General features: G+C 42.8%; 1 protein-coding gene across 2 annotated transcripts in view; it reads left to right on the top strand.

The window, feature by feature from the left end:
* Window positions 1-26,899, top strand: part of PAH (phenylalanine hydroxylase) — a 114,385-nt gene that overhangs the window by 5,098 nt on the left and 82,388 nt on the right. Inside the window, exon 2 of one of the 2 annotated variants that reach the window (XM_060413135.1) lies at window positions 15,282-15,328. In XM_060413135.1, coding sequence (XP_060269118.1) covers window positions 15,282-15,328 — 47 coding nt within the window. Of the gene's footprint in view, window positions 1-15,281; window positions 15,329-23,301; window positions 23,429-26,899 lie in introns of those variants that run through there. The other variant, XM_004006675.5, reaches the window with a different exon arrangement.

Genomic DNA, 26,899 nt, shown 5'->3' with positions numbered 1-26,899 from the left:
TTGGTGATGCATCGGGATCAGCTACCCAGGACATGTGAGGTGCTGGGGCCCTGAATCCCCTGCCGTCTTCTTTCCACCCTGTTGGAGGCCAGGCCACCTTTTCTCCCGGGCTGCACTCCCACTCCCTACTTGTTCGCCTTCTCTCTGTGGAAAGGAGACAGGCCTCATCGCTTTCTCACAGTGGCTTCTGTGCTTTTTCTCTGGAGGGAAAGGAGTTCACGTTAAAAGTGAAACTAGGCTTTCCATTGAAGGAATCATTTAATAGAATTCTATTTAGAGTGGATCCTGAATAAAGGGCAAAGAGAGTACAAAGATGAACACAGGCCTTAGAGCCTTGACTTGAACAGGAAATTTTGGGTGCAATCCTCAGTGTTGGGGAGTGTGAACCCCATAAACCAGGGGGAATTTTGAGAAAAGTGAGTGTGCAGGAAATTCATAGCAGACATCCCATTCCCAGTAGCTATCATCTGTCTTAGGGTCTTTGCTGCCCCAAGCCTGTGCTGACACTGTCCTACCCAGGGAAAAGGAGAAGTTCATTACTAGAACCTACTACTCTAGTCTACTCTCTCCAAGGCACCCTGCCCAAAGCTACTTCAGAAGCTGCCCAGCCTGGGCTGAGTCGACCAGCCTGGGATGGCCTGTGGGAGTAGGGGAGGGGATTTGGCTGAGCCTCTGGGTCGCAGCAGCCAGGCCTGCACCTGCATTAAGGAATCCAGGCTCCAAACCCATCTATTTGCTTTTTCAATACGCCTTACAAAGGGAGGGGAGGGGGGAAAGCTGGAAAAACAAAACAAAAAAAGCACAAACTATTATTTTCTCGTGGCTTTTTGGTGAGGGAGGGGAGCTGCAGGGAGGGGAGGAGGCAATTTGCAGCCACCCTCACAAATCCTTTTGAAGTTCTTCAAATAAGAAGTGATGCTGCAAAGTCTTTATTTTTTTTTCTAAAGCCCCATTTACATTATGATTAAATACCTTCCTCGGATAAGCATAAAGAAAGTCGTTAATCTATATAGCTCTCCAAAGCACCAATACATTCTGAACTTTTGTAGGATTTGTTACACCCTATTTTGTTACAGTAGGCCAGCTCCTCTAGGTCTAGGCACATGGCTCTCCTCCCCTCCCCCCTTCCCCACCTCCTCCAAGAAAGGAAATAAAGTGAAGGTCTTTCACGGTAAACAAAACCAGCTGATTCTTCACAGAGAACCCATGAATAGCTGGAGAAGGAAAAAAAAAAAAAACTTACAATAAATGGTGCATTTTTTCTCTGCTGGGTATAGTATTCAAGGATCGGGGCAGTATTCAAACAGAGGTCCATTTTTTGCTCAGCAAGAGAGTTTAGAAAGGGAGCGTGGGGTCCATTCAGCGCTTTCCCCCCTTCACAATCACTGGGTTCTATGAAACCTATCTTCCGTGCCTTGTCCGAGTGTTTCTGGGGACCAATTAGTGCTTTGTTGCACGGCTTCTTTGCTGAATCTTTGAGCAGCAAGAAAAAGCGCTCTCGACTCTCCCCTTATTTTGACCATTTCAGTCATTACTCAGTGTAATAATTAATATGACAACTGGACGCTCCGGTTTGTATAGAAACACCTCAGCGACAGGAGCGAGCGTGCAGTGGGTGGTAACGAGCGGCACATCAGCCCGGAGAAGCCACACACACAAAAAAAGGAATGAATGAATGGCCAGGGAGAAAGAGAAGGAATAAAGATAAAATAGTTGGCACAACGCAGAGGAACAGAAAACAGACGCGAATGCAGAGCGGGAGGGGGAAGGGGGGACAATTAGAAAGGGAGGGGGAAAAACACCCGACGGAGGTTAACTTATTTTGAAACTGTTTTCTGAATAGGACCCTGGGCGGGAGTGGCCGGCTGTCAGCCCAGCGCGTCCTCCCCCTCCCCCTCCAACTTTCTGAACTCTGTTGGAACTCGGTGGGGAGTGGGGAAGGGGTGAAAGGAGGCCTCCTGCATCCTTTAGGTCCTCCCCGAGGTCGCTTTAAAGGATGCATCCGGCACACCACTCCGCCCAAATCCCCTACTCCTAGTTTGCCTTCCATTTTTGCAAAAATCTTGCTTTCGGTTAGCAATAGAGATGTGGCGCGAGTACAGACGAGAGTTGAGTGCTGAATTACCTCCCTGAGGGTAAGTTCTGGGGAGAGGGCACTTCTGATACACCCCCAACAACTCTGCAAAGCTGCCCCCTGGAGCAGCGTCCCGCGGGGACCCTCGCGAAAAGGGTCCTCCCGGGCAGCGCGCAACCAGTCTGAGCGCTGCGCCTGCGTCCCCGCAAGTGCGCCCCGGGGTGGCGACCCGCTCCGTGACGGCATAATAAATAATTAGAGGGTTTAAGCGCGTTAGACACAGCTCATGCTAATGAGCCAGATAAGGGCTCAGTCTAACCCGAAGTGACAGTTTGCATATCGCAGGAAAGGAAAAAAAAAAGCCCGGTTATTCCCCCCCCCCCGCCCCCACCAACCGCCCAACTTGATCGCCTCTTCTCAAATTCAGGCGTCCCCAAACCCATATTCCCCTGATTCCCTCTCCTCACACCCCCCTGACCTCCTGCCACACACGCAACACGCACACTACACCTCCCTTGTGACCCGTCCTCGTCTTTCACCCGGCCCGGCCACCTGGTGACAGGACAAAATCCCTAAGTGTCTCTATCTGACCTGCCAGGAAAGTTCACTCTCAGCGCGTTCGGGCCAGACTCAGCCCCCAAGCGGAGACGGTTCGTGTGTCTTTCTTTGCCAAGTAGGGAAAGCACCCAGGCACGCATCCTCAGGGAAGGACTTTGAGACTCAGGGTCAGAGGCCTCTGAGAGCTCCGGGGGCCCCAGCGTTCACTAGTGCGGGCGAGGGGCGCTACCTGCTGGGGAGAGAAACGCGGGCGCCCCGGGCCCTTGAGCTGGAGCTCCTGAAACGCTCCTGCGGTCTCCGGAAAGCAGAGGCAGTTTGCCGAAGTGACTGAGGTCAGTCGTGTGTCCCCATTGTGTGGCCACGTGTCCGGTGTCCATCATCACCTCCCCGAAGTCCGAGCTCAGCCCGACTCCTTGCGGCGCGGTCTGGGAATGCTCCCGCCTATAAATCAGCCCGTGGCTGCGAGCCGTCGGCACCTCGGGCGCAGCCCTGGACGCCCGCTCAGCTGGCCAAGTGAAAAGTTTGCTCGCACCAGGTTAGCTAGAAAGCCGAGGCTGCCAGGGCCCAGGGTCCGCTTGAGCAACTGTAAGCCCCTGCGGTGGGACAGTAAATTATTTCCTCCCTCCCCACCCTCTTCCCTAGCATTTGCAGAATCTTTGAGGGGAGGAGGTGGAGGGAGGGGAAGAGGTAATTTCTGATACATGGTTATTCATTGTCATGGAACCTTCAACACAGAGCAATAAAAATAAAATTAAATGAGTTAGTATTTGTAAAACGCCGAGAACAGTGCTAGGCACTGAGTGAACACTGTTTATATATTTGTTAAATAAATGCAGGCACCCTAGGAGATGCTCTGCTCATCTCAGATGTTAGAAAATAATGCTTTGATCCCAAAGTGATCAAGGTGGATATGCTCACTGATTCGTCAAATAACTATTGAACATAATCAGAGATAAATAAGACTATCTGCCTTCAGTAACCTTCTAGTTTGGCAGACAAAAAAGGAAGAGCAAAAGACAAGAACGTCCAAAAAACAGTTTGAAAACAATGGAGAGCCCTCTGCCCTCTTCCCTCGTGGACTGTTAGTGTGGACTCTACCCCCCAACCCCTGCCCCTTGTCACCCTCTTGGTTACTGCAAATAAATACACAGCCTAGGTAAAAAGTTGACTTGTTGATGCAAACAGAAGCAGGCCCTCTTCCCCAACCAGATGATCACTCCCAGCTTCTCCTGTGTGACAGTTCATGTGTTCAGTTCAGTTCAGTCGCTCAGTCATGTCCCACTCTTTGCGACCCCATGAATTGCAGCATGCCAGGCCTCCCTGTCCATCACCAATTCCCGGAGTGTACCCAAATTCATGTGCATCGAGTTGGTGATGCCATCCAGCCATCTCATCCTCTGTTGTCCCCTTCTCCTCCTGCCCCCAATCCCTCCCAGCATCAGGGTCTTTTCCAATATATCACCTCTTCGCATGAGGTGGCCAAAGTATTGGAGTTTCAGCTTCAGCATCAGTCCCTTCAATGAACACCCAGGACTGATCTCCTTTAGGATGGACTGGTTGGATCTCCTTGCAGTCCAAAGGACTCTCAAGAGTCTTCTCCAACACCACAGTTCAAAAGCATCAATTCTTCCGTGCCCAGCTTTTTTCACAGTCCAACTCTCACATCCATACATGACCACTGCAAAAACCATAGCCTTGACTAGACGGACCTTTGTTGGCAAAGTAATATCTCTACTTTTTAATATGCTGTCTAGGTTGGTCATAACTTTCCTTCCAAGGAATAAGCGTCTTTTAATTTCATGGCTGCAATCACTATCTGCAGTGATTTTGGAGCCCCCCCAAAATAAAGTTTGACACTGTTTCCACTGTTTCCCCGTTTATTTCCCATGAAGTGATGGGACCAGATGCCATGATCTTAGTGTTCTGAATGTTGAGCTTTAAGCCAACTTTTTCACTCTCCTCTTTCATTTTCATCAAGAGACTTTATAGTTTCTCTTCACTTTCTGCCATAAGGGTGGTGTCATCTGCATATCTGAGGTTATTGATATTTCTCCCAGCAACCTTGATTCCAGCTTGTGCTTCTTCCAGCCCAGCGTTTCTCATGATGTACTCTAACACTTGTAGTAAGTGTCAAATGAAGTGAAAAGGCAAGTCACTTGAAGTCAGAGACTCCAGGTTCTGGAACTTTCCAGCTCTGTGCCCTTAGACAAAAGGCTCACCTTCTCCTAGGCTATTCCCATGTACCAAAGGAGGCAACTGAGTAAACCACCCTCCAATCAACCCCCCTCCCCAGCCTTCACCTCTAACTACACAACTACACAGACAATAGAGGCACAGCCATCTGCCCCTCTACTGACAACAGCTTTCCTCTTTGAGCAGAAAGACATCTTTCGCTGATCTTTACCGCAAGAGCCTTGAGAAGGCACATGACCTCATCCAGATTTCAAGATGGAGGCCAGCCCTTTCTAGTGCCAAGATTATGGCTCCTAGCGGCCAAAGGCTGAATTATAGGCCCCATAACTTTAGCCCTGGGGGCTAGATGGGCCATTGTCTCGTGGGGATTCACATGCAAAGAAAAGAATACCACCACTCTGACTAAGACTTTGCCTGGGAAACAGGATTACCCTCGACTGCCGGAGCAGATTTTGGTTTGGGATTTGGGACTCAGTAAAACGCGACGTCCTCCTTGCTGGGTTGTGGGAATCGCTCGCCATCTGCTGGTCATTTCTTGAACTGCGGCGAGGACTGCAATTCCACACCTTACACGTCAGTTTTGCAGTCGCTAAGTCGTGTCCGACTCTTTGCGACCCCATGGACTGCAGCACGCCAGGCTTCCCTGTCCTTCACCATCTCCCAGAGTTTGCTCAAACTCATGTCCACTGAATCGGTGATGCCATCCAACCATCTCATCCTCTGTCGCCCCTTCTCCTCCTACTCTCAATTTTTCCCAGCATCAGTGTCATTTCCAATGAGTTGGCTCTTCTCATTAGGTGGCCAGAGTATTGGAGCTTCAGCTTCAGCTTCAGCATCAGCCCTTCCAATGAGTATTCAGGGTTGATTCCCTTTAAGATTGACTGGTTTGATCTCCTTGCTGTCCAAGGGACTCTCAAGAGTCTTCTGCAGCACCACATTTCAAAAGCATCAATTCTTTGGCGTTGGGCTTCTCTTGTTGCTCAGCTGGTAAAGAATCTGCCTGCAATGCTGGAGACCCGGGTCCAATCCCTGGGTTGGGAAGATCCCTTGGAGAAGGGAACGGCTACCCACTCTAGTATTCTGTCCTGGAGAATTTCATGGAATGTATAGTCCATAGGGTCGCAAAGAGTTGGACACGACTGAGCGACTTTCACTCATACTCACTCAGCCTTCTTTATGGTCCAGCTCTTATATCCGTATATGACAAATGGAAAGACTATAACCTTGACTATACATACCTTTGTTGGCAAAGTGATGTCTTTGCTTTTTAACACACTGTCTAGGTTTGTCATAGCTTTCTTGCCAAGAAGCAATCGTCTACTAATTTCATTACAAGTAGATTCTACTAATTTTACCCTATACAGTTCAGTTCACAGAGCATTGTGCTGTCTGTATCACATCCACACAATACTTACATTAGAAATATATGAGATGCCTATTAATGTTCAGATTATAAAGTTTCATCCCAGACCTACCAAGTCATAATCTGGCCAACTTGCCTTTTAAAAAGCTATACAGTAATGATTTGGTACTCTGCAGATGGAGAATTAGCACTCTAGAGGTGTTCCAGATGATAAGACATAGTCTTCGTTATTCAGAGCTATGAAGAATTAATCTTCTGATAAAGAAGTTACACCATTTCCATAAATATACTTTCTTGGGATGAAGGGGTGTCCCAATGACTTCTGAAGGGAGTGGAGATGATTGGTAAAGTTATTACAGAGATAGTCTTTGATGCTGGCCCTGAAGAAAATTTGCAGTGGCAAGAAAAGGGCTATGGGAGCAATCTACCCAACACAGAGCATCTCGCTTCCTTGACTTTTGAGACTTCAGCAAGCTTAACCTCTGTTCCCCTTTGTTACACTCCTCCAAGGCTACATCCTGGGTGTGGTCTGCACTCAGAACAGCTCCACCTTGGAAATCTTAACTTCGATTCCTTTTCATCCTTGTGTTTTATTATCAAGTATATTCCCAACAAGGAAAGAAATTCTGCTTTTTTTTTTTGAAGGGAGTTGCTCAAGCACATGGTATTTCCCCCCAATTTTATAATTGATGAGTTAAAATTTATATTTAATTATATTTAAGTTGTACAACTTGAGGTTTTGATGTTCGTATCACAATGATCAAGTAATTAACATATTCATCAGCTCACATAATTACCATTTTCTTTTTCCTCTCTCCCTCTCCTTCTCCCTCAAGGCGGGGCTCTTTGACAACCTAGAGGGGTGGAATGGGGTGGAAGGGAGGTTCAAGAGGGAGGGGCCATATGTATACCTATGGCTGATTCATGCTGATGCGCGACAGAAACCAACACAATATCATAAAGCAATTATCCTTTAATTAGAAATAAGTAAATTAAAAAGCAAAATAGAAGTAAAACCATGGAAGAGCATGCATGGAGGCATCTTTGAGAATGGCACTATTTCCATTGACTCAGCAGCCCAGGAGTCATCTTTGACCTGTTTCTCACCCTCACCCACCATATCTAAATTGACTCTTTCAACCTTCTAAGTCTTCCTCAAATGCATCCCATTTTCTTTATCTCCACTGTTTTAGTTCAAGATGTCCATTTCTTGCCTGAACAACTGTAATTACCTCTGAACTGCTCTTGCTATGCTTCCCTGCCCTCCACTCCACCAGCCCAAGTGATTTGTTATAATGCAAATATCATAAAAAGTGTTAGTTGCTCATTGGTGTCTGACTCTTTGCAACACTATGGGTGGTAACCCACCAGGCTCCTCTGTCCATGAGATTTCCCAGGCAAGAATACTGGAGTGGGTTGCCAGGCCCTTCTCCAGGGGATCTTCCTGACCCAGGAACTGAACCCAGGTTTCCTCCATGGCAGACAGATTCTTTACTGGCTGAGCCACCAGGGAAGCTGGCAATCTCATAAAAGAGTACCATTTTATTATATACTTCAATGGCTTGGAAATTCTTACAGGAAAAATATTAAAAAAAAAAAAACAAACCCAACTCTTCACTTGGTCTATAAGACTCTGCATAGTCTAGCTCTCTCTAGCTCTCCAGCTACATCTTCAACCTTATTCCGCTTTGTTTCTACCATATTTGACTTTTGCATATTCTTCTCCTTCTGCCTGGAAGTTTCCAGACAGTTCCAGATTCTTCCCTTCCTTTTTCATCTAGGTATTCTTAAATCAAGAAAACCTCCAGGGGAAAGCTTCTTACAGTATCATGTGTGTCTCTTTCATGTTCTCTGTTACAGCTGTAAATTTGAATTTAACCCTGTAGTTTTACTAATCCTAAAAAGGACATAAACTCAGGGAAGCATTTATACTTGGAACTAGAATAGTGCCTGTTTTCCAGCAAAACTTTAATACATATTTTTAGGTTGTATGGATGAATCTCACTCACTTCTAGTCCTCCCAAGTATCTTCTCAATCTTAAGAGTCCTGCTAGCTCCCCTCCTCCCACCAGTGAGCCAGATGCAAAAGAATTAGAAAAAAATCAAGGTCTAAGGTCATGCATGTGTTTTACAAGAAACTGGGCATCCCATTGGTCTAGTGGGCTGCATGCCTCCCAAATTAATTACTCCATAAATAATGATCACAGTCGCTAAGACTGCAGCTTTCAAATGGCCAAGCCTACCGAGACTCTACAGGGACCAGGGATCTCTGAGAGGACAGAGGTGTTTATACCACCCTTGCCTTCCACAGAAGGCTCTTCTCTCACTCAGGAATCAGTGGGAAAGGGTAATGGGTATTTTTCTCAAGACTAACATCACCACCCCAGGTCTTTTGCTTATATCTCAGATTCCTCATCCATACAACAGGAATATCCAAAATCTATCCCACTGGATTCTAGAATGAATTAAATAAGATGGCCTCTGCAAAATGCCTAGTACTGAATAAATATTTAAATACAGAATAAATATGTGTTCCTTTCTGTTTCCAGAAAGGAGGAGACAGAAAGAGTAAAGCTGAGGGATAGCCTTTTATGTCTAATGACTTTGGGAAAATTTTCTAGGCAAGCTCCTTTATTCTTTGAAAATTTCCTTCCTTATATACATTTAAATGGAAAAGATAACAACCACAGCAATAAAACCTGTTCTCCCAATCCCATAACTAGAGAAAATTCCTCTTTCTCATTCTTTTTTTGTTGTTTTCATATGCCTCCTGACCTATTTACACAATGTGGAATACAAGACTTTTATGTTTTACTTTTATCAGTCATGAGTTGAATTGTGTGTATTTGGAGTAAGATAAATGTTTATGGAGTATGATAAATGTTTATGATTTTAAAAAATAAATTTTATGACTATATTATGTGAATGAAATATAATTTAATTAATTCCCTTATTGATGAAGTTTTCAGTTCTCCCCAAGCTTTTTTGGATCTGAACATTTTTGTACATATTTTTCTACATTCTTGATTAAACTAATATGAATGAGCACTTAGTATAATGAACCAGACACCATGCTTAGTCCTAGAATTTAGAAAGACTAAGATCTGGTCTCTAGACTGAGAGTTCTTAATCTTGAAGGAGGAGACAGAATAGTGAAAATAAGACAAGAGAATTTATAAGTTTAGTTATTGAAGGAAAGCCAAGATGATACCTGAGTCAGGGAGGGGTGACCGCTCCCACCTGGGGACAGTGTTTTTTGGAAGAGGTGGCATTCGCCTTGACCAGCTGAGTGCCAGCACTTACTTGTAAGCCCCACTACTGTGGCAGCTTCCCCTGGCTTTGACTTTGGACTTTTCTTGGACCGAATCTTACTTTGATCTACTTGGATTTGATGCCACAGCTCTATGGACTGGTGGCTGAGCCCACTCTGCCCCAAAGTGTCTTCCGTCCCTGGGCTGACCTTGTTGTCCTGCCTCTGAGGCATCTGACTTCAAACCAGCCCTACTTGTGCTTTTGCTGCTGCAGCTGTTGTTGATGGGATGGTGGTAAATGTTTAACAGCCCACTGACTTCACTCCTGATGTGTGGTGTTTGCTGATTTCCGTGGAGTAAACATTCCTGCTTTGGCAGATTTCAAGCTACCAATGTGAGCATGAAGTTGAGAGCAGAGCTGCAGCAGCATATTATTATGTGGGGTTCTTACCACACAGATAAAATGGACGTAAATAACCGGAGGAGCACGGATAATTAAGATTTAGTAAAATAATTATGAAGTAATGTCTTGAGGATTTATTACCTTTGTTTTAAATATAACTTATTTAATTTTAAGTTTATATAGTTTAGTTTATCATCAGGGATGTGTTTAGCAACAATCTCTCAAAACTGAAGAATGAGCTCTCTCACGTCTATATAAGCAGGCTTTAGTACACCATGGCTATAAATACAAGAACTGGTTCTGCCCGCCTCTCAAAACTCAGCTCATCCCTCTCTCCCCTTCACTGTCTACTTCAGTCATGACAGGCCTCTGTCTGTTCCTCAAAAAAGTCCCACTACTCATTGCTTTACAGATTTTCTAAAATGTTCCCGCAAGTGGGATCCTTCTGCCCTCTCATCTTTGCATTTGGAGTTGAGCCTTCTCACAATTCAGTTCTCAGTTCAAATATTACCTGGTTGAATAGGTCATCCTTTTGCATCCAACTCAAATCGGCCTCTTCAGAACAGTTTCTTTCCTTTATAATACCTCTTTTTAAAACTTTATTTCTTCTTGGCCATCATTAATACTGAGTGTATCTTGCTTTTTTCCCCTTCTTGTTTACTCATCATATTCCCCTTAAAAGAATGTGAAATCAGTGAGAGCATGGCCTATCCTGCTCACCAATGTCTTGAACCGTGCCTGATGGTTCAAGAGTATATTCAGTTGCCACGTCAGAAAGATTCCCTGGAGGAGGAATGGAATATACTCAACAATTTGTTTAATGAATGAGTGTATGAATGACAATGTATGAATGATACTCAGTGACTTCAGCCTGATGTTGCCAAAAGGGCTAATGGCTCTGGAGTCTTAAGATTTCTATGTCTATCTATCTATCCATATATATATATATTAAAAACCTTTGATCAAGTGCACTTGGTTTGCCAGCTGATTTTATTATAACCCAAGGAAATGTCTGAGTTCTGCTAATAATTCCTAGAATACTTTGCCTTAAATCTTACTTTGATGGAAACCACTATGTATGTTGATTATTAGTTTGTGTGGGCATTGATTGATAGTGATCTTCAGATTTCTGGGTGGTCTGTGTGGGAAAAGTTAGACTGAAAAGAAGCAGACCATAGGAATGAGGTTCTAAAGAAGCTCACGGCCAGTTGACTTTGCATGATGTGAAATGTGGGGGTCTCTGAAATTTTTTCCAATGAGGCATTGCTCTGTTTTAAAAATTCTGATGAGGAAAGAGTAATTCCTGAATAGATAAATGCATCTTAAATATTATTCTCACATCTCTCTTATTGCTAGAAGTAGACTTGGCCGTGAGTGGCAAAATAATATGGGTTTAAACAAAATAGAAGTTAATTTTTCTCTTATATCAGTGTCTAAGGCAGCGGCCCAAGGCTGCTGGAGCGACAGTCTACCGTGTTGAGCATCAGGCTCCTCCTGTCCTGTTCCTTCTCTTTTTCGCTCCGAAAATCACGGCTCCCATTCCTGTGTTTACCTCACAATGCATAAGCAATGCTCCTTCTCCAGTCAGCATTTCTGCATTCCAACCTGCAACAAGGAGAAAATAAAAGGACAGGCTTCCTTCAGGAACAATTCCTAAATGTTGCACAGACTACTTCTCTTTGTATGTGCTGTGTTGATCCAGTCATGTCCGACTCTTTGGGGCCCCCATGGACAGTAGCCCACAAGTCTCCTCTGTCCATGGGATTCTCCAGGCAAGAACACTGGAGTGGGTTGCCATGCCCTCCTCCAGGGGATCTTTCTGACCCAGCGATTGAACTCGTGTCTTTTATGTCTCCTTCATTGGCAGGAGGGATTTTTACCACTCGCTCCATCTGGGAAGCCCTTCTCTTTGCATTTCCTTGATCAAATATTAGACCTGTGGTCACATCTAGCTGCAAGGAAACCTGGGAGATGCTTTTATTTTGGGAAGCCTTGGGGCTGGATAGCTAACATTCAGAGCTTCTATTTCCTGAGAGAGAGAGAAAGAAAATGGGGCAACTTGCCACAGATGCCACATCTTTCTTTCTTCTCCATCAAGTAGGTTAAGCAGTTCCCAAATATCAGTGTAACTACTAGGCTGACATGTCAAATTTCCATGAAATTGGCCAGTAAGGAAACAACAAACCCAAATGAATTTAGGCAGTAAATTTCTCAGAGCACAGCAGGAAACATGTTTTATGTTCATGTTGGCTCCCCTTGTCCCTCAAGCTCATGGGCATCAGTGCAGAGTGAATCTGGGAAGATGCTGAGCACACGTTGGATCTGTGTCACAGCAGAGGAGCAAGGGGTTCAGGAAACTCCGATCTTATTTAAGGATTGACGGCAACTTTCCCATCCTCCTCTCCAAAGTGAGGCATTATCTTTACCCTGGAACATATGAAAATCTTCTCTGGGTAGAGGAGAAAGCTTTATTATCATGGGGTGTCTTCTGGGATGGAGAGGTTCTCTATCTATCATGCTGATCAACATTCTGCCCCTTGACACACAGGATCTTATCTCCCAGCTCCAAGGCTGTTTGCTCTGCCAATATCTTTGAAAAGGGGAGTCCAAGACATGTAGAAATGCTGTGGAAATTACCTCTCCACATGCCCCTTTTCTAAATTCTGCACAAATGCATACCCTAATTACACACATAAAGGAACATCCGAATTTGTTTGAGACCCATAGTTCCTGTTATTACTCTAATGGTATGTTAAACGTGATTGTTTCGTGGTTGTTATTTTGGAGTCTGACACTCTATGCAGGACATTCTAAGAGATGCTGAAGCCCATTTTGCAACCCTCAGCTCAACACTCATTTTAAGGATTTATAAGGGGAATCTAGGAGACTAACACAAATGGCTGGAATAGAAAATTGATTAGAGAGAGATTTGTTAGTGTGCTGGGACATCTTTCCTTTCCACTGACTAGCGTGCTGCCCCGTTTCTCCTTTCTTTTTCCCCAGTCTCCCAGTTTATCCCTCCCTATCCTCCCACCCTGGTAACCATAACTTTGTTTTCTGTCTCTGTAACTCTATTTATGTTTTGTAGATAAGTTCATTTGTACCCATTTTTAAGATTCTACATAGAAGCAATATCATAAGATATTTATCTTACTCTGTCTTCCCAGACTTCTTTCTCCTTCACCTTACAGCAAGTTAGGGAGGTTAAAAAGAACCTAACAGAGAGCATGGCCTTTGTCCTCTGGAGTTTAGGGGATGGACGAACTATGCCTGACTCTTGTATAAAGGCAAGAAACTCTCTAGCTTATTTGAATATTGAACATGAATGTATGGTCTCAGTGACAGCAAACTAGACTCCTCCATTAGAAGGATAGAGGTAGGTCTTTCTTGAACTAGGCTACATGGTGAGATGACCCCAAAGAGACAATTCATTGTGGGATGAACCTGTTTAAGTCAGAGGCCATCACTCAGACCACAGAACCATATTTAAAATCCCCCAGTGGGAAATCTCCAAGCTAAATACAAGACTCTCTGTTAGAGAAATAATCAGAATTGGGACAACTTTTGTGTGTGTATGTCAAAGAACAACAATACTAGATTATACCTATAGATGCTTCCATGAAGAGCAGGTAGGTATCTTCCACAGTGGAGTGTAACTGGGGTTGGGGGCAAGGTTTGGGGATAAAGCCCCAAGTCTCTGTCCTGTCCAATGGTTTAAACTGTAAAGGGCAGGGGTATAACTCAAGGTATAAATAATTCACAGAAAAGTAAATAGACACCTTGCTCAAAATAAAAGATATTCTAATGAAAAGTATAATGAGTTTTTTCCCCCTCAAGATTTTCAAGGATTTTAAAATTTGTAAGTGCAGAAGAGGTCTCATGGCCGGTCTAAAGGCCACATGTGTGGGTTCTCCTCTCACAGTGATGAATTCATAAGTGTTCTTGGCTCAAGTGGTTCATATTAGTGCGAAGAGATGGTAAGAGGGAAGTTAGTTCTAGTTTTTGTGCTATAGCATCTTCATCAGTTCATGCAGTGGGTGGCTGAGGTCAATGACTTCTGCTTGATCCAGGAAAGGCTCCGAGATCCAGACCTGCCTTAGTCTCCTGGTTATCAGGTTGGTGTGAAGGCAAGCGCTGAGCTTCCATAAGGTTTGATAGATCTCTCATTCACTCAGATATTCTAGTCTGCCTGTGTGTACTCACCCAAGAAGGCTATAGCCCTGCTCATCCCCAGATAAGGTTGATGACCATTTTGCTGTGAATCCTGACTTGGCAGATTTGTAGGTTTCCTCAAGTGATGTCTGGTTTTTCTGTGTATCTGAACCTACTTGTTAAGACTTGTCAATACTGAGGTAAGCAACCTCATATTGAGCTCGAAAAATTATAGGAAATAGATAAAATAAATAAGTAATAAATAAATAGATAAAATAAATAGAAAATAGATCAAAAATAAATAGATAAAATAGATCAGATAAAAATATTTATCTGATAGTGTATGAACTGTCAGAACCCATAAGGACTGGAAAACTGTTCATAATGATTTGCCTGAGATAGTCCCAATTTATACCTGTTATGTCAGTGTAATTATCACTAGCACTACTTTCACTGTCAGAAAATTCCAGTTTAGATGATAAATTATATGGTCGCCCTCTGGAGGATAATTTGCTAGTATCTATCGAAATGATATAAGTCCATACCTTTTGACCCAGAAATTCTACTCACAGTCTTTTTTTCATCCAGACATAAGCTAACATACATATAAAATGATACACATAAAAGTTATTTATCACAGCATTATTTGTAATAGCAAAAGATTAGAAGCAACAAAACTGTTAATTAACAGAATATGAATTGAATTACGAGAATTTAAGAAGTGCAATGAAGCTATTGAAAAGGATGATGAGGAAGCCCCTGGCAGTGCAGTGGTAAGGACTTCGAGCTTCCACCGCATGGTGCACGGCTTCAATCTCTGGTCAGGGAACTAAGATCTTTCAGGCTGCGCAGCTCTGCCAAAAAAATAAGTATGAGGAAGGTATATAGTAAGCAGGATGATCCCAAGACGTGTTGTTCAGATAAAAGTTTAAAATGCTAAGGTACCATGTATGCTGCACTGCTATTTGAATGGAAGAGAAAGAATACATGTACACACACAAATGCAAACATATATTGGCTTTAAAGTCTCTGGAAGAAAATAATAATGTTGGTTGTCTTTGGGGAGGAGAATCAGGCAGCTGAAGGATGTGGGAGTGTGAGAGAAGTTTCATTATGTATGCTTTTACTTTTGGATTTTCGATCCACGTGAGTGTGTAACTCATTATATCAAAATGGAAAAAATAAATAACAGCTTAGAGATAACCAGTGTCTTAGTTTGGTCTGCTATAACAAATATACCATAGACTGGGTGGCTAAAATAGCAAACACTTTTTTTTTTTCTTACAGTTTTGGAGGCTGGGACAAGATCAAGGTGCTGGCAGATCTACTATTTGGTGAGAACCCCTTTTCTGGTTTTCAGATGGCCATCTTCTCACAGTATCATACACAGTGAAGAGCAGAGAGAGAAGAAACAAACTCTTCTATGTCTCCTCTCATAAGGGCACTAATCCCTCTCATGAGGGCTCCACCTTCACATCCTAATCACCTCCCAAATTCCTCAGTTCTAAATACCATCACACTGAGGATGAGGCATCGCACTATGAACTTCAGGGGGGACACAAACATTTTAGGCCATAACAACCAGCAAAGAAAAACAAATAGAAAGGATAACATTTTTATCATAAGAACAAAATTTGATCTGTTCTTCCATAGGAAGGTTAAAAAGGAGAAAATGAAATAAAGAGAAAGTGCAGGAAATGGAAAATATGAAATAAAATAAAAGAAATATGCCCTAACATAAATGTTGTTACAATAAATTTAAATGGGTTAAGCTTACTAATAAGAAGAAATTTTCAGATTAGATTAAAACACAAGATATGTATGTATATTGTAATCTCGGTATAAAGGTTTGAACGTGTTTTTGTGTTCTAGATCAGTTTTTTGATCTGATCTATTAACTTCTGAAGCGAGCATGTTAAGATAGCTATATCTATCTATATCTAAGAAATAAAGATGACCTATTTTTTCTATTGTATCTGAAAATTTTGAATATCTGAAAACAAAATTTGGCCACCAAAAAAGCTTCAATAAGCCCCAAAGAATCATAGTGACAAAGACTGGGCTCTTTAGCCATGAAGTAATTCAGTTAGAAATTTTAAAACTGAGAGCTAAAAACATCTCCAGTATTTTGAATTTAAAATAACAGACTACTAATAACTCTTGAATTATGGAGATCATTATATTCAAAACTTAGAACCAAACAATAACGGAAACACTAACTGTATCAGGTCAATGAGACACAGCCAAAGCAGTACTTAGAAACAGTTCATTTTAAATGCATTTATCAGGAAACAAAGAAAATTAAAAACAAATAAACTAAGTGTTCAACTCAAGAAGTTTGGAAAATAGCAAGAAAGCAAGCTCAAACACAACATAATAAAGAAAAGTGGAGAGAAACAATGAGCTAGATGACAATACAAACAGCAGAGAGGAGCAGTCTTATGAAATGCTGACTCTTATTGGGCAAACATCTGGCAGGATAAGAGAAAATTCAGATAAACAAATTACAAAGTAAAAAAGGAAAAATAAATATAGACACAAAAGAACTCCAAAATACAAAAGAATGTTATAAACAGTAATATGGTAGTTTTGTTGAGACCTTGACAGAATGAATTAATCTCTGAAAAAAAAATACAAACTGAGAAGAAACATAAAAAATAAATATGCCAATAAAAGTGAAATAAATTGAACTATATTACTTTTCCTGCTTTCCAAAATTTCAGTCCAACATATTTACAAGAGGTCCTACCAAATCTTCAAGAAACAAATACTTTCTATCTTCTATAGGTTATTCCAGAAATTATAATAACAGGGCAAGTTGTACAACTCCTTGTGCAAGATTACTATAATCTTGATTTCAAAATACGATGATGGTACAAGTAATAAAATTTCAGTTTCATTTCACTACTGAAAAGGGATGGGAAAATCTCATATAAACCATAAAGCTAACCATATCTACTAGTGTAATAAAAATTAAAACATTATAATTAAAGAAGTTTTATCCTGGCATATAAGAAGAGTTTAACATCTAAAAAATCTACCAATGTGATTCATTATATTAATAGATGAAAGGAAATACATCACATCATGTATAATATTGATGGAGAAACTTTTGCTGTGTTCATAAATTTGGATCTAGTGTGTATGTCTGCTCTTGACTGCTCCTGTTTAACACAAGTGTCCACAGATTATCCAACACATTCAGGGTTAAACTAATCAATGTTTCAGAGGAAATATGGAAGAATAAGTGTGTACTGATACCCAAATAAACTTTTGAAAACATGCAAGCAAGAAAGGGGACCTGACAACCAGATATTAAGATATACCACCAGATCATATTGTAATAATAAATGTAGTATGATACTGACACACAAGAAGTGATATAACGCAATACACCAATGGAAAAAAATTAAGCTTTAGAGAAAGACTCAGGTACAAATGGTAATTTCATCTTGACTCAGAAAATCCTGACATAAAAATCAGGGGGACTTGTTATAGAAAAGCTGGCTTGTGATTTGGAGAAAGAAGATAAAAACAGCTGGGTCATTACCATATCCCATATGCAAGAGATCCAGAAAGATTAAAGATCTGAATGTGAAAGAGAAAACTCAGGATGACAGAAGAAAGAAGCAAGTATCATAGCAACATAGGAATAAGGAAGGACTTCTTTAAAAAGATCCCAATAGCACAAGCCACAGCATTTTTAAGATCGATTTTTTATTATATCTGAATTATAACTTTTCTCAAGGAAAGACACCAGTTGACAGTTAACTGAGAGTGACTGGTGATGAGATGATATCTTTAGTGATCTGAGAAAGGCACAAGGCTAATATCGAGACTACACAAATTATTCCTGCAATTAAATACAAAAGCCAGGAATCCTAATATAAAAATAGGTAAAGTGTTTGATAAAGAACTATTCAGAGCGGAGCCTGGTGGGCTGCCACCTATGGGGTCGCACAGAGTCAGACACAACTGAAGCGACTTAGCATGCGTGCATTGGAGAAGGAAATGGCAACCCACTCCAGTATTCTTGCCTGGAGAATCCCAGGGACGGAGGAGCTTGGTGGGCTGCCGTCTATGGTGTCACACAGAGTCGGACACGACTGAAGTGACTTAGCAGCATTCAGAGTGTAGTTCTTAAGTACATAGATGCTCAGACTCACTCATTAGATGTGTGTGTGTGCGCATGTGCAGTTGTGTCTGATCCTTTGCAACTCCACGGACTGTACCTGCCAGGCTCCTCTGTCCATGGAATTTTCCAGACAAGAATACTGGTGAGGGTTGCCATTCCCTTCTCCAGGGGATCTGCCTGACTCAGGGTTCAAACCTGAGTCTCCTGCACTGACTGGCAGTTCTTTACCAGCTGAGCCACTGGGGAACATACCTTTTCATATTGAACATACCGGCAAGGAATCAGACATTTGGAAAAGACCAAATATTGAGGATACCTAGCAACAGGTTGCTGTCTATGGGGTCGCACAGAGTCGGACACGACTGAAGCGACTTAGCAGCAGCAGCAGCAGCAGTAGCAACAGGAACCCATTTGCTCTGCTGGTGGGAATGTGGACTCATACAAGCCATTCAGAGGGGGCAATCTGACATTACTTTGTGAAATTAAGGATGCATATTTCCTACGATTCAGGACCTCATCCTTCTATCCCAGGAAAAATTCTCACACAGGATGTAAGAAGACAAGAATGAGGATATTTATCACAGTATTACTGTTGAGGGTGGTGGAAAGTTAGAGACAGCCTAGAATTCATCACTGGGGAATGGAAAAATCAAATATGGTAGTTACACAGTGTGAAATATACTACACTAGTTAAAGGAGCAAAGAGTTACTACATTCAGTAGCATGATCACATTCCAAGAATATGCTATAGTAAAGCTATACTGGGGCTTCCCAGATGGCTCAGTGGTAAGGTATCTGCCTGCCAATGCAGGAGACATAGGTTCAAACCCTGGGTCAGTAAGATCCCCTGGAGTGGGAAATGGCAACCTTCTCCGGTATTCTTGCCTGGAGAATCCTGCGGACAGAGGAGCCTGGCAGGCTACAGTCCATTGGGTCACAAAAGAGTTGGACGTGGCTTAATGACTAAACAACAACAACAACAACAAACCTATATTATGACATCACTCATATTCATGAAAAGTACGTACACACACCAATATTTCCTTGTAGCTAATAAATCCATGACTAAATATTAAAGTATGTTAAGGATGTTGTATCTAGGGGAAAGGAATGGGAATGTGGCATGAAGATAAAAGAGAATGAATAAATAAAACAAGAGAGGGGCCTTGGAGGTTTTGATTACTTGCCATGAACTCAGAGATTATGATTAACTCAACTCTCGATCTGTGAGGCTAAATGACAAGTGTTTGATAACCTCCAGTGATTGGGAAATCTTCAACTTCCAAGTGAAGGTCAACTCTAAGTTTACCAGGTATACAACTGCACATCTTGCGACATGGTGCCTACCTCTTCCTGGTTGGTCAGCAAATCTCAGTGGTCGACAGGCTGGATTCTCTCTCTTTCATTAAAAAAAATTAATTTATTTATTTTAATTAGAGTCTAATTACTTTACAATATTGTAATGGTTTTTGCCATACATTGACATGAATCAGCCATGGGTGTACATGTGTCCCCCATCCTGAACCCCCCCTCACACCTCCTTCCCCGTCCCATCCCTCAGGGTTGTCCCAGTGCACTGGCTTTGAGAGCCCTGTTTCATGCATCAGACTCGGACCGGTCATCTATTTCACATATGTAATATACATGTTTCAATGCTATTCTCTCAAATCATCCCACCCTCGCCTTCTCCCACAAAATCCAAAAGTGTGTTCTTTACATCTGTGTCTTTTTTGCTGTCTTGCATATAGGGTCATTGTTACTACCTTTCTAAATTCTATATATATGCGTTAGTATACTGTATTAGTGTTCTTTCTGACTTACTTCACTCTGTATAATATGCTCCAGTTTCATCCACCTCATTAGAACTGATTCAAATGCATTCTTTTTAATAGCTGAGTAATATTCCATTGTGTGTATGTACCACAGCTTTCTTATCCATTCATATGACAATGGACGTCTAGGTTGCTTCCATGTCCTGGCTATTGTAAACATTGCTGAGATGAACATTGGGGTACATGTGACTCTTTCAATTCTGGTTTCCTCAGTGCGTATGCCCAGCAGTGGATTGTTGGGTCGTATGGCAGTTCTATTCCCAGTTTTTTAAGGAATCTCCACACTGTTCTCCATAGTGGCTGTACTAGTTTGCATTCCCACCAACAGTGTAAGAGGGTTTCCTTTTCTCCACACCCTCTCCACACAGCCTGAATTCTTGGATGTTCCTTTTACACCAATTTTCTTAGGGCTCACCACCACCCCTGTTCACAACAGCAACACATTGCATTCCATCCCGATTTAAATGATAGTTTAAGAAAAAAAAAAACACAAAATTCATGTCAGCAGCAATCTCATGGTAAGTGAGTTTTAATCTTATTGCATGGATAAATTTCCCCTTTTAGCCAAAACAATTTTGAAAAAAGCTACCAAATGTTTTTCCCTAAAGCAGCAGACTACTAATTGTGCTCTCCTCCCAACACAGATCTGGGTCATTTTTATGAGAGAGGAAATTAAGAATTTTATTTTTAGTAGATGAGAAAAGAAAAAAGAATTGCTATTATTTTGTTGTCCTAAAAATCATTGCTGTTCTTATTTTTAAAAGGGAAGGAAGAGTGTGTAAGAGCCAGTGCCTTGGAACTGGGTGAAATGTAGTTTGACTTTGAACTACTTATTTAAACTTTCTGTGTCTCAGTTTCTTTATTTATAAAGTGGGGATTCATAGGTGAAGGTTTTGGAGGGGAAAAATGAAACCACACATGGGGAATGCTTGGCAGTGTCTACCATACAGTGTGCATTTATTTAAGTAAGAAGCTGTTATTGCTTGCTTTTATTCATTGCATGCCTCTTAAATAGCAACATAACAGGGTTGTCACATTCATTGCTCTCCTTAGTATGGCAGCAACATCAAGGGATGAAGTGATGTTTGCAAGGCAATCTTGGGATGGAAGAAAACTCTTCATCTCATGTCTGTGTGTATGTGTGATCCTAGTCACTCAGTCATATCCTACTCTTTGCAGCCCCATGGACTGTAGCCCACCAGGCTTCTCTGTCCATAGACTTTTCCGGGCAAGTATACTGGAGCGGGTTGCCATTTCCTACTCCATGGGATCTTCTAGACCTAGGGGCCAAACTTCAAGTCTATCACACTAGAAAAACACTGGAGTCCAATAAAGGATATGGATTCTCCCAAAGGTGGAAATCAAGGTCTTGTTCTTCTATGTTCAACAACACCGATTCTCCATCTGACCACAGGGAATATTAATCACACACCCAAAGACTCCTTTTGGATAGAAATTATACTTATGTCTGTATTCATAGCAACCAGTAGAAAGCTAGACATGTAATAGAGGCTCCAAGAATCCTAAACAGCCCTTGAGACCCCATTTTATTTTATTTTTTTGCCTCTTACATTTATTATTTATTTATTTTTAATTGGAGGATAATTGCTTCACAAAGCTGTGTTGGTTTCTGCAGTACAACAACACAAATCAGCCATAAGCACATACATACCCCTTGCCTCTTGAGCCTCCCTCCCACCCCATCTTCATATCACCCTCTAGGTCATCACAGAGCACCGAGCTGGGCTCCCTGTTTAAAACCCCATGTTAAAGACAAATTGAGGCAAGGACTTGGCCAAAGTTAGTGGTGGAATCAGGAGTCAATCTGTTTGTTTTGAATTCCAAATCTGATTTCTTTTTTAAATTTTTTGGCAGGTGCCTGGTCATTCCTTCAAAGAATTATGGGAGGGGAATGGGTGGATTTCTAGCAGCCTCTATTATTGGCTTGTTGACTTGTTTTCTCTTAGCCCATTACACTCTCCTGGCTAAATATTAGGCAGAGACTCAAGGCCTTGACGATCTTGATTTGTTTAACATCTTTTCTGAACTTCTGTCTTTGCAGTGTTCATGTAAATTAGTTTTGCCTGTTGGGAATGAGTGTCTCATCTCAGTGTCAGAACTGAAAAAGTGGAGGTGAATGACATCTTCCTGCAGATTAGCCCATCCCCCTATTTTATTTTCTTCAGAAGGCTTAACTCTGCCTAAACTTACTTATATGTTTGCTGTCTGTCTTCCAGAATGGTAGCATGGTGGGGGAGGTGGGGTCCCCCCTGCATCCCCATCACCACCTGGCACACAATAAAGGTCCGCAGTAAGATCTGCTATGGTATACTTTTAAGCAGTATCTCCCAGTTACTGAGTGCTGAACGATACAACAAGAACTCTGCGTGCATGCTACCTCACTTCAGTCCTTTCAGATTTTGCAACCTTGTGGGTCCTAGCCCGCCAGGCTCCTCTGTCCATGGGATTCTCCAGGAATTCTCCTATTCCATGGACAGAGGATACAAGAATAGCGAAGTGGGTTGCCATGCCCTCCTCCAGGGGATCTTCCTAACCCAGGGATCAAACCTGCGTCTCTTAGGCCTCTTGCATTGGGAAGCGGGTTCTTTACCACTAGCGCCACCTGGGAGGGTGGAGGTGGGGTGGCTCAGAGGGCAAAAACTCTACTTAATGTTAAAGGTGTCACCTCATGCTTTCTCTTACCCACAGTCTTACTAAAACGTCCTGGTAAGGTGGTGCTACCATACTCTTCTGCGTGCTCCCTCCCAGCAGTGATGTGAACAGCTCAGTGACACACTGGCTGCATTTCAACCCAGGTCGTGCTCTCACCTTTGCTCCTTAGCAACAGTGCCCAGCATTCACAACGTCATCTATTTAGTTTTCTGAGGTCAGACCCCAAAAGGTCGTTTCTTTGGTGGTTAATAGAAAGGAACCCCTCCCCAAACATCAACTAAGATCTTGACTCTGCTTCTTACAATTGTTTTCATCAGGCAGCCACAGATTTACTCCAGTGGCGGAGAATCTGTGCCCAGGCTTTGGAGAGTCCTGGACATGCCCAACCTGTCTAATCTCCAGGGCACAGGTGGTCCTGCCCTCCCTCACTGGCCTTCCAACATCCCAGGAGGGCAGCCAAGTTCGGCCTCTCCGCATCCGCCACAATCTCCCCGGCCGCTCCCCCTGCCGCTCGCCTCTGGGTGGCCCAGGTCCCGACCCAGAGCCTTGCAGCGTCAGGACAACGCCCATCGAGGGGCGTTCCTGCGGCGGGTACGAGGCAGGAGACATCTTGGAGGCGCTCCTCCCTAAAGCCAGGTTAAAAACCTCAGCACCACGTGTTGTTAGCGCTGTTTGCAAATCTCCCTGCGGCTGACGGTGCATAACTGTAGAGAAGGCCCGCGCTACGAGCCAGCATGTCAGCTCTGGTCCTAGAGAGCGGAGCCTTGGGCAGGAAATTCAGCGACTTTGGACAGGTGAGCCTGGGGAGGCGGGGGTCGGGTCTTAGCTGCGCAGGGAGGGGCGTTTGCCCCCCTCCCGCCGTGGAAAGAGGTCAGAGCAGTGTTCGTGTTTTCAACTCCCATCAACTCACCAAGACTGAGAGTTCATTTGAGGAGGACGGAAGCGTTTAGGAAGTTGACAGATAACACATGTGCTCAACACGTTTCCCGAGGAGAGAACATCTATCTTGGGTGACTTTCAGGGAATGAGCTGCAGGAGTTGGGGATCGGCTTTCAGAGCTGCCACAGATGGACTCGCTGTGTGTCTTTACACAAGTCTCTGTCGCCGTCTTTTTCTTCTGTACATTGGTCCTTAACAGTCTGGAATGGGAGTAGGGGTCCATCCGGATTTACTCTTCTGTGATGTTTTACAAGTGTTCTCAGCCAGGAATCAAAATGGCAAAATTGTAAGAAATTGTATCCTTTTTTTCACCTTTGGGAGAAAATGCTGTTATGAAGAGGTCCCAGACTTACTCCCACCTGGGGAAGGAGACAATTAAACACAGAGGAAAATACTCGAGAGTCAGCCTTGAACTTGGAATGTAAGAGAACCTTAATGTGGCAAGAATAATGACCAGGGTGCATTCTATTCTCTAGAAAGTGTTCCCTGTTCCTTGAGGTGAACAATTGCAAAGTACATTCTTTAATTGACTGGCCACATTCCTAGAATTTAGGGTTCAGACTTAAAGCCCACCCCTGGGAGAGGAAGGTTTATAGAGTGTAAAGAGGACGGTTTAGAGAGTGCTCTGTAACACCTGTGTGTTGAAAGCAAGCTATTTAACTTCGCAGAGCCTCAGGTCTATTCATTTGAAAGGTTGGAATAAAAAAACCCATATCCTAGAGTTAGTATGAGAGTCAAGTGAAATAATATCTATAAAGCTCTTAGCACACTTTCTGGAATATAGGAGAAGTGCCAGGGGTGTCTAGCCGGAAATGATTTGTTTGTTCAACAAAATGTGTCAGAATACTGGCAAGAGGAACACACACTGAGTCAAGCCCAGTGGCTGGTGGAGCTTCTCAGTGGAAATGTGATGGACCCGGGATCAGGTGATGTGGACTCTGTGTTTAGTTTGCTGATGCTGTGTATCATCAAGAAGTTCCCTAACTGGGGAAGAGGCTCAGTTTGGGATCTGTTAAACGGGGGGCTGGGAGGTGGGGGAGGTGGATAGAAAATACTCTCTGGGAGAGCTTCCAGGGTGATTCAGATGGCAAAGAATCTGCCTGCCATGTGGGAGAACCAGGTTTGATCCCAGGGTCGGGAAGATCCCCTGGAGAAGGGAATGGCTACCCACTCCAGTATTCTTGCCTGGAGAATTCTGTGGGCAGAGGAGCCTGGTGGATTGCAGTCCATGGGGTCGAAAAGAGTCGAACAGGACTGAGCTACTAACACCTTTGAGTCTCTAGGACTCCAGCTCTGACAATCTACAAAAAGACACATTTATACCTTCCTGAAGCTCTAACCCAGATAAGCAGAATGCCCTAGGTGTAGTCCAGATAGAAAGTTGATCTACACATGCAAGCACAACAATCCTGCAAGAGACGTCTGGCTCGTTCATTCACTCAACTCAACAAAGACTTATTGAGCACCTACTCTGAGCTAGGTACAGCTAACTGGTATAAAGTCTGCCCTGGTGAAACTTAAATTCTTGTGGAGGAGACAAGACTATAACATTTAACCAAATGAACATATAATTTCATGTGGAGGATAAGTGCTGTGAAGAAAAATAGAATGGGGTGACAGATTAAAAGTTGAAGGAAACTCAGAAATCATAGCTCTAAATGGCACAGAGTCAGTGTTCAAACCCAGGTCTGACTCCAACACCCTGTGCACTCCTCCAACCACACTGCTTCCTCCTGCAGATAAGTTCTGCAATAGACAGGCTTTTAGTGAGTCCACAGCAGGATGTCTGCTCTTGTTTCTGAGTGTCTTACACTGTAGATGTGTGTTTGTATAATCACACATGTGAAAATACACCTCTGCCCATGACCCCCAAAAGCACTAAGGTCAACAATGAGTACCCCTGGAATATCTTTGCTGTAGATTAATTGCTTGCAGTTATGAAAACTGCTCTTTTTCCAAATATATTAACAATAGAATGTATTTGTTAGACAAAAGCAAAGAGAACTTATTTCTGTTAAGTGTATTTATCAGTTCAGTTCAGTCACTCAGTCATGTCCAACTCTTTGACATGTGCTACCATGGACTGTAGCACACCAGGCTTCCCTGTCCATCACCAACTCAAACTCATGTCCATCAAGTTGGTGATGCCATCCAACCATCTCATCCTCTGTTGTCCCCTTCTCCTCTTGCCTTCAATCTTTCCCATCATCGGGGTCAGCTCTTCACATCAGGTGGCCAAAGTATTGGAGTTTCAGCTTCAGCATCAGTCCTTCCAATGAATATTCAGGACTGATTTCCTTTAGAATGGACTGGTTGAATCTCCTTGCAGTCCAAAGGACTCTCAAGAGTCTTCTCCAACACCATAGTTCAAAAGCATCAATTCTTTGGCATTCAGCAGAATATAGTCTTTATATTCCAACTCTCACATCCATACATGACTACTGGAAAAACCATAGCTTTGACTAGATGGACTTTTGTTGGCAAAGTAATGTCTCTGCTTTTTAATATACTGTCTAGGTTGATCATAGCTTTTCTTCCAAGGAACAAGCATCTTTTAATTTCATGGATTCAGTCACCATCTGTAGTGATTTTGGGGCCCAAAATAATAAAGTCTGTCAGTGTTTCCATTGCCTCCCCATCTGTTTTCCATGAAGTGATGGGACCAGATGCCATGATCTTAATTTTCTAAATGTTGAGTTTTTAAGCCAACTTTTTCACTCTCCTCTTTCACTTTCATCAAGAGGCTCTTTTGTTCTTCTTTGCTTTCTGCTGTAAGGGTGGTGTCATCTGCCTATCTGAGGTTATTGATATTTCTCCCAGCAGTCTTGATTCCAGTTTGTGCTTCATCCAGCCTAGCATGATCTCTCTGCATAGAAGTTAGAAGTCTGCAGGGTGACAATATACAGCCTTGACGTACTCCTTTTCCTATTTGGAACCAGTCTGTTGTTCCATGTCCAGTTCTAACTGTTGCTTCCTGACCTGCATACAGATTTCTCAGGAGGCAGGTCAGGTGGTCTGGTATTCCCATCTCTTGAAGAATTTTCCACAGTTTGTTGTGATCCACACAGTCAAAGGCTTTGGCATAGTCAATAAAGCAGAAGTTTTTTTCTGGAACTCTCTTGCTTTTTTTGATGATCCAACGGATATTGGCAATTTGATCTCTGGTTCCTCTGCCTTTTGTAAATCCAGCTTGAACACCTGAAGTTCACGGTTCACGTAGTGTTGAAGGTTGACTTGGAGAATTTTGAGTACTACTTTGCTGGCATGTGAGATGAGGGGCAGTTGTGCAATTCTCAGTGATCAAAATTCTTTTCTTCTTGGTTGCT

This window comes from Ovis aries, chromosome 3 (genome assembly GCF_016772045.2).
Source record: "Ovis aries strain OAR_USU_Benz2616 breed Rambouillet chromosome 3, ARS-UI_Ramb_v3.0, whole genome shotgun sequence".
NCBI classification, from domain to species: domain Eukaryota; kingdom Metazoa; phylum Chordata; class Mammalia; order Artiodactyla; family Bovidae; genus Ovis; species Ovis aries.
The sequence above is the reverse complement of the archived record's forward strand: the minus strand, read 5'-3'. Positions and strand labels throughout refer to the sequence as shown.